Source organism: Oryx dammah, unplaced genomic scaffold (genome assembly GCF_014754425.2).
Source record: "Oryx dammah isolate SB20612 unplaced genomic scaffold, SCBI_Odam_1.1 HiC_scaffold_28, whole genome shotgun sequence".
In the NCBI taxonomy this organism is placed as follows: Eukaryota; Metazoa; Chordata; class Mammalia; order Artiodactyla; family Bovidae; genus Oryx; species Oryx dammah.
The window spans coordinates 116,063,330-116,074,991 of record NW_024070212.1 but is presented as its reverse complement, the minus strand read 5'-3'; the positions used below and the strand labels follow the sequence as shown (position 1 = coordinate 116,074,991).

The following is an 11,662-nucleotide window of genomic DNA, read 5'->3' as shown; positions in this document are numbered from 1 at the left end:
TGGCCACGGTGCTCCTTGGGGCCCACCCCGTGGCCACGGTGCTCCCTGTGGCCCGGCCCGTGGCCACGGTGCTCCCTGTGGCCCGGCCCGTGGCCATGGTGCTCCCTGTGGCCCGGCCCGTGGCCACGGTGCTCCTTGGGGCCCACCCCGTGCCCATGTGCTTCCTGGGGCCCGGCCCGTGGCCACAGTGCTCCCTGTGGCCTGCCCCATGCCCATGTGCTTCCTGGGACCCAGCCTGTGCCCATGGTGCCCTCTGGGGCCCATCCCGTGAGGGGTGGGGACCATTGGTCATGCCTAGCACACTGACCCCCTCGTGCAATCTTCTGAAGACCCGGTGGGGGCGAGGTGTGTCTCAGAGGTGAGGAGCCGGGCAGGGGAAGACAGAAAGTCAGGGTGGTTTTCAGGCCCATGAGGCTGGCTCCAGGTCAGGTGCTGGACTAGATGGGAGTCTTCCCGGTCTCAGCAGGAAGCGAGATTTCCAGGCTGAGCCGTACACTCAGGCTGCGAGCTCCTGAGGCAGTTGTGTTAACAGGAGCTTCCCCCAACTTTTCTTGCCCTGTTTCCCAAATGTAACTTAGCCCCTGACCTCCTCAGTGTCTGTTTATACTTCTAACCAGTTGGTTCTCTTAAACTGGAGCATCAGTTTTCCCTTTAGGGATCCTAAGTGTTGAATTTCTTTCTAATTAACCTTACACGTTCCTCCTGCACCCCGGCAGCAGGTCATTTGGTCCATCGCAGCTGACGGCGTGGCCTCAGGCTGGCGTCGTGGAAGCCCAGCGCAGGGGCTCTGGGACACCGTCACCAGCTCAGGCACCCGGCCCCGGGTCCCCAGTGCTGGGCGGTGCCCCGGAAGCCCCGGCAGCCAGCGACGGTGGCCGCCCTGGGCTGACGCGGCGTCTCCCCCTCTGCCCCGTGCAGGACTGTGGTCATGCCGATCGCCAGTGAGTTCGCCCCGGATGTGGTGCTGGTGTCCTCGGGCTTCGACGCTGTGGAGGGCCACCCCACGCCCCTCGGAGGCTACAACCTCTCCGCCAAATGTAAGTCAGGTTTGCGGGTGGCCGGATATCAGATGTGCGGTGTGCACACCAGGCTTCCCCTCTGGTGGCTGTGGAAGGAGTGTCCACCCCAAAACCCCAAAGACATCTTACTGAAACCATGACACCCGCTCCCCAGAGAGCACAAGGCCTGCGGCAGGCATGTAGCCAGGAGGCCAGCAAGCCTGGGGCCTGCCCGCTGCCGCTGTCAGCTGGGGCCAGGTCCCCCTCCTCCTGGGGGCTGTCGTCCCCCATGGGGCCTGTGGGGGAGCTGGCCCTAAACGCTGTGAAGACAGACAGAGTCGAGAGCAGGCTCACTCCAGTCAGGGGAGGAGAGATTTGTGTGTCCTCTCTGTCTCAGCAACTCACGCAGGTGACAGCAGCCCCCACCCCACCCCAGCGCCCGCCACAGAGAGGCCTGGACGCCCCCACCCTGACCAGCGACCTGGGGGTTGCAGTGTCTGGGAGCCTGGGGTTCCAGGGGGACAGGGAAGGCTTGTCAGGGGAGCCTGTCCCCCGCCTCCACGTGGGGAGAGCATGGTGCAGTGAAGAAGAAGCCCAGCCACAGAGCATAGCCTCGCAGAGCCCACCTGCCCGGCCAGGGGCCGAGAGGCTGAGTCCTGGGCAGACAGGGCACCAGCGGCCTCCACGCCCAGCGTGGGGGCCATGCCTGAGTGCTTCCTGGGGCCCTCGCAGTCCCCTCCAAGCCAGCATCACTGTTGCCGTTGGGAGACGAGACCGAGGCTGGGGGCCCCCAGGGCCCCACTGGCTCCCACAGCTGCCCAGGGGCAGAGTCCAGCCTCAGGCCCGCTCTGCCGAGCGCCAGCCTCTGCGGACGGATGGGGTCAGGCGGCCTGGCTCCCCGAGGAGGGGCATCCCCGTTCCCCGTGGGGAGGGCGTTGTGCTGCAGCGCAGGGCCCGTGGCTGCTGAGGAAGCCAGATGGGGACGCGGGAGGGCCCTGGAGGGGTGCAGCGGTGACACAGGGCGTAGGGGCCCTGGTGGTGACACGCGTGCGAGCTTGTTGCCACACCTGTGCCCAGCACTCGGCCAATGGGAACGCCCTGGGCTCTGGGACGGACGTGGCCGGGCCCCGGCAGCTGCGCTGCCCGCCACCCTCCTGCCTCCTGGCTTCTGTGGTTCCGCAGGCGAGATGGGGGCTCCCCCGGGGCTCCTCCCCGCCCCCGAACGAGATGATTTGCAGCATTATAAAATCAAAGCCCCGAAACCGTAATTCCTACTCCCACGGAGATCAAAAAGAATCCCAAGCCGAAACCCTCCAGTGAATTTATCACAAGCCAACCTGATTTCCATTAGGTGTCTCACGCGGAATGCCAGCCTCGGGGCCTTGGCGAGGCGGTGCGGTCTGCTGCCAGGCGCCGGCACCGCGGCCTGGCCTCACCCGCCACTTGCCTCTCCCGTGTCCCCCGCAGGTTTCGGGTACCTGACGAAGCAGCTAATGGGCCTGGCCGGTGGCCGGGTTGTCCTGGCGCTGGAGGGGGGCCACGATCTCACAGCCATCTGCGACGCCTCGGAAGCCTGCGTCTCTGCCCTGCTGGGGAATGAGGTAGGAGGGCCCCGCCCTGCCCCACTGTCCCACAGCCTGCACGTCTGCCACTCACATCTGAGAGGAGGCTTGCCCGCCCGGCAGGACTGTCTGACTGTGGCCGGAAGTGGGTGGGCAAAGGGACAGTTAGAAGCCATGTCCCCTGAGCGGACGGCTCAGCATTTGTCTTTTAAAGGCACCTGCCTCGATGCGGGGCTCGCACGGGACGCCTTTGCCTGGTTTCCTCCTCACAGGTGGTCGGTTCTCTGGGACGTCCTGAAGCAGGTCCTGAGGGAGGTGTCACCACGCCATCTCGGGGGCTGGAGCGTGGGCTGTGGCTCTCCTGCTGCTCTGACCCTCGGGCGATGCCCAGGACTGGGTTCAGGAGCCCAGTGTGACAACGGGGCTCAGAGGGAACTTTGCAGGGTTCCATGGAGGGAGACCCGCTGGGAGGGAGCTTTCCAGGCTAAAATGCCATCAGGCCAGGACGCTCACGCCCACTGGCACTCCTGGTGGACAAAACTACCTGGCCACTGGCAGGGGAGGACGGGGGTGGGGATACTGCCTGGGTCAGTTCTGAGAATCTGAAGTTCATGACAGAAACCCACTCTGTAGCTTCCACCTCAGATTTTGGAACCGTGCTCTTCCCGAAGCTTTAAATGCATCCACGGCCTTGGATACGAGGCCACATCCCAGCCTCCTGACCCCATCAGGGAAGCGTGGGTGGTTCCCATGCCCGCCACACAGCTTTCTCTGGCTGCTTTTCCCACGGCATTGCCGGGAGGGGCCAAGGAAAGAGCCGCTGGTGTTTGGGCAGCACGGCCAAGTGGCCCAGGTCGCCAGCTGGCCCATGGCAGAGCAAGGCCCAGGGTCCACACTCACCAGACCCAGAGGGTCTTGTGGGGGCCTTAGGGAGGTGCAGGCCCACCCAGAGATGCCTGGAGGCTGCTCCCCTCCCCAGGGCCCATCAGACAAAATGGGGCTTCTCCACATTCGCAGAGTGCGCAGACCCTCTCTCAGTAGGGTCAGGGTTATCTGGTTCCCCGTGAGGGTGCCTGAGCCCTGCCCCTGGACAGATGTGTCCTTCCTGCAGTGGCAGCTCCCAATGGCCGGGCCCAGGGGCTCACAGCGGGGATCTGAGACTCCTGGCAGGGAGGGAAAGAGGCAGAATCACAGGGCGGCTCCCTGTAGGGCCTGCCTGCGGTGCTCCTTGGCCCAGACTTGGGCCCGGACTTGTGCTCCACAGTCCAGGCTTGTGCTCCACGGCCCAGGCTTGTGCTCCATGACCTGGGCTTGTGCTCCCTGAATTGGGTGCGTGCTCCTTGGCCCGGGTGCGTGCTCCCTGGCTGTCTGCTGGGACAGGCCACTGGCTGGCAACAGGGGTGGAGGTGGTAAGCTTGGGTGGGCAGGCACCAGGGAGGGCTTTGTTTTCTCCTGTCAACCTCTGCGTGTCCTGGATGGTGTCCATTGTAACCTAAGTCACACCTGGGTCCAGGGGCCTGCTGGAGTCTCCCCTGTCTGATCAGCTTGTTAGCAACACCTGCTTTTGCTTTCCAAAGTGTGCAGAGCTCTCCACCTCTCCTCTCTTCCCATAACGTGATCTCCCCACCCCTTTTACTAGGAGAAGGCAGCTGATTTATATATTCAAGCCATCTTGAGGGCTTTTGATTCTGAGAGCCAGCTATTTTAAAACAGCAGCAGAGAACTCGGCTTTCAGCTCAGCTGCTTGTGCTTTTCGGACAAAGTGTTCCTTTGGTGAAACACATCAAAAAGCAGGAAGCCCTAGTTTTATCGAGGTCTCTTAAAAATCTTTTTAATGCCAGAAAGTTGGAGGGAGCCTCACCCCTCGGCCTTTGATGAGGCTGATGCTGGGCGCGGGGACAGCTTGCTCCAGGGCTGCGGAAGCCGACTGTGCGCGGCCGGTGTTGCCTGCCCATGGGGGTCAGCAGAGGGGCGCGCATGGGGCTGGGCCTGGACGGCTGCCCCGCCCCAAGAGCCATCATACTGACTACTGAACTGAAGCTGTATGAACTGACTATTAAACATGAAGCCATCGTATTGGCTAGTTTCAGCTTCACGCCATCTGCAGCCCTTGGGGATGGTGACAGTGAGATGTCACTTACGGGAGCTGGGTGGGTGGCGTGCCAAGCAGCTGCAGCCCAGGGCAGGGCCCCGGGCAGGTGGGGAGTCACTTCCCCTGTCATAGGTCGCCCCCAAGGGGAGGCTCCTTTGGGGGCCGTTTTCTGTTTAGCCGTGTGGCTTCTGGGGGTCCCATGGCACTATCTCATTGAGCCCAAGTCCAAGACCCCGTGCAGGAGGTGGTGGGGGTCAAGTGGCCCGCAGCCGTGGTAGTGACCCTCCCTTGTTCCGCTGTGCTGCCTCGCCAGGGCACAGAGTGAGGCGGCCCCGGGCGGTTAGAAGCGGCGGGTGGACGCAGGAGATACCGGGTTGACCAAGCCCGCTATCAGCTTCCAGCCCACCAGCTGGAGTTCACCTGTGCTCACCTCACCGAAGTGGCAGCACGCAGGCCGTGAGGATGGAGCAGGCTGTCCCCTAGTCGTGTTTCGGGACACGGCTTGCGCTGGGTCGGGGAGGTGGGCCGCCTGTCCGAGCTATGCCTCCAGCGGGCCCATCAGCTCCCAACCCTCCCCTGGAGAAGTGGCCCTGCACCCCCTGCGGGCAAGAGGGGACCTGCCCCGGAGCTCCTGGGCCTCCTCCTGTGGGGGAATGGGGACCTGAGCCCGAGGGGGTTACCGGAACCCACCTCGGAGGCCCCGGGAGCGTCCCGCCATCCCGGGTGCATGCCTTCCGCAGTCCTATCAATGGAGCCTGTCTTTTAACCTTTATCCAAAGGAGTTGTGGTTTTTTGGTGCCATGTGGTTCATTTTTGCTGGTGTTTAAAAACTGTTGAAAACCAGCCACGTTCTCCAAGCCTCTGCGCCATCACCAGGAGGCTCAGGAAACACCATGTGGCTGGCCCCGGATAATCGCTGAGTCCAGCCCCGTCGCCAGATGCAGTCCCCACGCTGAGGCCACAGAGCCTGAGCAGACAGACGGATGTGCAGGCCCTCCTGAGGGGGAGGGGACCCCACCCACAGCCCAGCCCCTCAAGGACCCCGAGGAGGGGATGGCCCAGGAGGGCTCAGCCCCGGCCCTGGCGGGAGCGTGCTTCCCTAAGGCCCCTGGAGGAGCTCTGCCAGCAGGTGGGAACCGCAGTCAGAGGTGACCACAGGTGGCCCTCGGCCCCTCCCCAGGGGAGCCAGCAGGGAGGCTGGGGCCGGGCCTGAGGGCGGAGGACTCGGGAGACGAGGCCGACCAGAAACCCATCTCTGGAAGTGGTCCTGGAGAGGCCAAGAGAGAAGGGAAGACGCAGGAGAGCAGGCTGGGGCGGCCCCCGGGCCCCCATGGCTCTGAGTCCTACAGGGCCCTCTGCCCATGGGGAGAGGGGATCGCAGAGCCAGCCTTTGGGCAGGGGGTAGGGTGGGCCAGAGAGACCTGGGGGACGTCGTCTGTCTCCTTGGGAAGAGCGCAGGGGCTGGGGCACCTGTCGGGGTGGCCGGGCGTCTGAACCCGGGCGCAGCCATGAGGGTCAGGACCGTCACAGGCTGGGCGGATGGCGGGGCAGCTCCCGGACAGTGGGACGGGCCGTGAGCCCCTGAGGATGGGCTGGGGGCCTGGGCTCCGTCATCTCTCGTGTTCCCGGCAGGCCCAGAGGTGCCCACTAAAGTGCAGTTCTGTTTTCTGGAAAACTCACACTGTGACCTGGGTTCGGCCAAGATTCCGTAAGGACCGTCTTCTTTGGTGCTGTAACCTCTCTGGTTTCTGCTCGCTCAGGGTGTGGTGTGAGCTCTTGTAAACTGCAGTGTAGAAAGCCACACCCACACCCACAACCAGGTGCTCTGCACAAGGGTTTTCTTGCGCACTTTCCTCGAGGCTGGCTTGTTAAAGGCCGAGCTTAGGACAAGCCTCCTTTCTGATTCAGTTGTGACGTGGAATACACGCGAGGTGAACGTGCCCCGGGGCGGCCAGGGGCTCCCATCTATCACTCGGACTCGGCATCACCCACAGCCAGCCCTCTGTTCTCTTCCAAGTGAAAGTGAAGTCGCTCAGCCGTGTCTGACACTTTGTGACGCCATGGACCATAGTCCACCAGGCTCCTCCGTCCATGGGATTCTCCAGGCAAGAATACTGGAGTGGGTTGCCGTTTCCTTCTCCAGGGGATCTTCCTGACCCAGGCATTGAACCCCAGTCTCCTGCATTGCGGGCAGACGCTTTACCGTCTGAGCCACCAGGGAGGTCCTCAAAGCCTCTCCAGCTTGGTTCCTTCCAGACACAGGCGGGCAAGTGAAGGCACACAGCCCAGCTCTCCGAGCTCGCACGGCCGGGCCAAGAGCAGGCTGGTGGCCCCCGTTTGCTCTCCTCCTGGGGCCACCGTACGCCTTCGTGTGCCTCAGATCCCTCTGCCAAGCCCGACTCCCTGCTCCCAGTTGCACTGGCCCCCAGTCCCTCCCCGGCTCAGCACAGCCTGACCCCCCTCCCCTGCTTTCCCTGCGGCCCACCGCCCTGGCTCCTGCGTGAATGTCACCCCTCACCCAGGCCGGTCCCGCGGACGTGGGGCCCTGCTCTGTGAGGCCGGGCGGAGGTCTGTCTCTCTTGTTCCCTGATGTTTCCGAAGTTTGCAGGATGGTTAGTGGTTGGTTCTCCCTGGGCTGCTCAGTGATGTCTATTAAATGAACAATAAGACCCCCAGTAATGAGAGATTTATGTATTTTAAGAGCTAGAGCCTCCCCCCACTGCTCAGTCCTTGTGTGTAAAGTGGAGGCTAGACACACGCTAGGGGCAGACTGACGCCCAGAGCGGCTGGAGACGGGGCGCCGCCACGGAAATTGGGGGGGGGAGGCAGATGGCAATGTGGGCGCCAGGGTGCTCACCAGACGTGACCCGGGCAGAGGGTGCTGGAGGAGAGCCATGTAGCGCCCTGGAGGGTCAGCCCCCAGCCACGCCCAGGGCCCCCTGGGGAGGTTAGACGTGGGGGTCCCCCCAGGACTGGGAGCAGCAGGACCGGGATTGCGTTTTAGAAAATTCCTGGCGCCGTGCTCAGACACACCTCTCTGCCTTCAAGTGATAGGCATTTTATGGAATGAGTTATTTTCTAAAGACTGCTTTTTTCTTAAAAGGGATAAAACCCTAGCAAACTATCAGAGTTGTACTGCAGCAATAAGGCCACAGCTGTTTATGCCACAGTGAGGACCCCAAACCTGAAAGGCATGTTTTCTGCTCCAGCTTCATACACACAGGGGACCTGGGCTCTGCCCTTGGTGGCCCACTGACGAAGGTGCTTAAGGACATTCCTGTCTTCACGGGGACACCCCGTTTTCAAGGGGACCTGCAGGTGTTCCCGGAGGGGCTCCCCATCTGTATCTGCTCTCTGGCCCAGGACTCACCGGGTTGGCCCAGGTTGGGAATTACATCAGGGTCCCACCCTGTGTGGTCAGCCATGGCCAGAGGGCAGCTGCATCCCTGAGGCAGATCCCAGTGGAGGGGGGGTGGTCCCACGTCTATGAGGTGGCATCTGAGTGTTTGTCCCTCAGGCCCTCAGTAGTGGAGGACCAACCTCAGCAACATGGCATTTCACATTTGACCCTATCAGTGTGCAGGACAACACAGAACCCAGTCCAGCAGGGGGGTCACTTCCTCGTTCCTCAGAGGCTGAGTACCTTTTCACGGGTCTCTTGGCCACTCAACCTTTCTTTTCCAGTTTTTTGCCCATTTTTCTATTAGACCATGTTTTTTTAATCAATTTTTGGGGGGAGAATTGGTTGGATGGGTGGGTGGATGGATAGATGAACTGGTGGATGGATGGATGGTTTGGTGGATAGATGGATAGATTGATGGATGGGTGGGTGGATGGATGAATAGATGGATTGGTGGATGGTTGGACGGACAGATAGGTGGATGGTTGGATGGATGGATAAGTGGTTGATGGTGGGTGGTTGGATAGCTGGATGGGTACATGGATGGATGGTGGATGGATGGGTGGGCAGATGGAGGGAAGGATAAATGGATAGATGGTGGGTGATTGGATGGGTGGGTGGATGGATAGACAGATGGACTGATGGATGGATGGATAGATGAACTAGTGAATGGGTAGATGGATGGTGGATGGTTGGGTGGGTGGATGAATAGATGGATTGGTAGATGGATGGATGGACAGATGGGTGGATGGTTGGATGGATGAGTGGTTAGATGGATGGATGGGTACATGGATGGGTAAATTGATGGACTGGTGGATGGATGGATAGATGATCGATGGGTGGATGATTTGGTGGATGGATGCATAGATGGGTGGATGGTTGGATGGATGGTAGATGGTTGGATGGGTAGGTGGATGGATAGACGGATTGGTGGATGGTTGGATAGATGGATGGATTGGTGGATGGATGGATGGGTGGGTGGTGGATGGCTGGATGGGTGTGTGGATGGATAAATGAATAGATGGTGGATGGTTAGATGGATGGATGTGGATGTGGATGGGTAGATGGATAGATAGGTGGATTGGTGGATGGTTGAATGGATGAGTGGTTGGATAGTTGGATAAGTGGATGGATGGTGGGTGCTTGGATGGGTGCATGGATGGATAAATGGGTAGATAGTAGATGGGTGGATGGATGGATTGGTGGTTGGTTGCATGGATGAGTGGTTGGATATGGATGGATGATGGATGGTTGGAGGGATAGACAGACCGATGGACAGCTGGGAGTACCCTCTTCTCTGTAAAAGTGAATGTAGGGTCAGAATAATCTGTTCCTTGACTGAAAGAGCTTTCCTGGGCCGTGGGTCTCCTTTGGGTGAAATTTTTAAGTGACTGATTTTGTCATTTATTTTTTATCCCTTCTTGAGTAAATTTTGGAAGATTACATTTTACCAGGAATTTTTTCTAGCTCGGCCAATTTTTCCAAATTATTGATTGAAGTTACCAGCATTCTTGTACTGTCTTTCATCTCTACTGTTCCTGTAGTCGTGCTTCTTATCCTAACATGTTTATCTGTGCCTCCTCTGATTTCCGTCACCAGCCCTACCAGAACTTAATTTTTCATTTCAGTTTTAAACGATAAAGTAACCATGTTTAACATATTAAAAGTAAGATACTAATGAATGACGAACCAGAACTCGCTGAAACTGAAATGGGAAAGTTTAAAGAGAGCCAAATGGAACTTCTAAGAATGAAAACATATTAGCAGAAAATAGAAACTCGGTGAGATCAGCCAGAGAGAAGACTGATAACCTGGAAGGGATGTGTGTGTGCTCAGTTGTGTCTGACTCTGTGCCACCCCGTGGACCGTAGCCTGTCAGGCTTCGCTATCCATGGGACTCTCCAAGCAAGAATACCGGAGTGGGTTGTCATTTCCTTCTCCATGGGATTTTTCCCCACCCAGAAATCAAACCCTCATCTCCTGCCTTGGCAGGAGGATTCTTCACCACTGAGCCACCAGGGAATCCCACAACCTGGAAGCAACAACTGAAGGAATGAGGCTGAGCACAGCCCAAAGACAAGGGGTAGAAGGGGGCTTGTGTGCCTGTTCAGCGTCCCCACCAGAATGCGGGGTGGATGACTGAAAGTGCCAGCGGCCCAGGACCTTCCGTGACTGATGGAGGCACCATTCTCAGCTCTGGAAGGCAAGGGGGCCCAACCCAGAGAGTTTAAAAAAAAAAACTTGCATCCAAGCTCATCTGAGCGACTGCAGGACCACGAAGGCAAACAGGAAACTGTGAAAGTAGCCAGAGAGAGCAGACAGGCAACCCACGAGGAGCAGTGTGAGCCGGACACCAACCGCTTCACAGTGAAGGAAGCAGAAGACAGCGGGGCAAGGTCTTCCATGTCGAGAGGAAGAGCCCACCAGCCCAGAGCCGCAGGCCCAGCGGGACTGTGGCCGCGGGGCTGGGGTGGGTGGGAAGAGAGAAAAAACCTGGGAAAGCTTGACCCATGAGACCTTCTCTGAAGAAAACTCTGTAGGAGCTTCAGGCAGAAGGACGACAGCCCAGGCAGCTGTCTGTTGAGCAAGACAAGGGCGTCAGTGCAGGAAAGCCCGGATCAACAGGAACTCTAGGAGGCAGGAACAATGATGCCAAGTCAGTGAAAGTAAAGAAAGAAGCAGAGTGAGGGCCGCGAGCCGTCAGTCAGGGGCGACGGAATTCGGCCGGGCCCCGGAGCAGGGGCTGCCTGTACAGCAGATAAGCACGGAGGACGCTGGCTGCAGTGCGCTTGTGAGGAGCAAGCACGTTGTGACCGGTTTAGCCGCGTGCTGGGCGGCTCTGTGGCAGATACCCGGCGTGCCTTGTGGCCGCCAGGCAGGCAGGCTGTGTGCACCTCCCCACTCCGCCTGCTGCAGGGACTTCCGGAGAGCTCAGAGCAGAGATGCTCACACCTCTGTCTACCTTTTCTCTGATCATTGGAAGAAAACCCCGAAGGGCAGATGTGCTTGTCGCTCAGTTGTGTCTGACTCTTTGTGACGCCCTGGACCATAGCCCCCCAGGCCCCTCTGTCCATGGGATTTCCCAGGCAAGAATACTGGACTGGGTTGCCATTTCCTCCTTCAGGGGATCTTCCTGATCCAGGGATCAAACCCACGTCTGCCGCTTGGCAGGCAGATTCTTTACCGCTGAGCCACCAGGGAGGCCCAAAGTGGGGATATTCAAGCCCTGTCTATAAAACCCTTGTTTACAAGTGCGATGAAACGGATGTTTCCGGAAAGTCATCCATCATCCCTTCCCCTGACGCTGTGCAGTGCCTCCAGCAGTGGAGCCCACCCTGCTGCCCCTCACGCCAGCTGCCTCTGGGCACCAGCTAGTGTCCTGCCCACACGGGCACCCACGAACGTACCCGAGAGCCTCCTAGGGGAAACACCTTAAGGAAAATAAGTCTACTTCTGTGAAAACATTTATGTCATGCCACAAGCACCTCTGGCTTTTTCAAGCTGTCTTCTCTGTTAGCACATGCACATGAGGAAGACTGATCCGGACATCCCATCCGAACACTCACGGGGAGTCTGTGATCCGGACATCCCATCCGAACACGCACGGGGA

General features: G+C 59.4%; 1 protein-coding gene across 1 annotated transcript in view; it reads left to right on the top strand.

Annotated features, from left to right (window-relative positions):
- The window catches only part of HDAC4 (histone deacetylase 4), a 236,111-nt gene that overhangs the window by 218,061 nt on the left and 6,388 nt on the right, over nt 1-11,662 (top strand). Inside the window, exons 22-23 of the mRNA XM_040231985.1 lie at nt 919-1,037; nt 2,466-2,599. Coding sequence (XP_040087919.1) covers nt 919-1,037; nt 2,466-2,599 — 253 coding nt within the window. The remainder of the gene's footprint in view (nt 1-918; nt 1,038-2,465; nt 2,600-11,662) is intronic.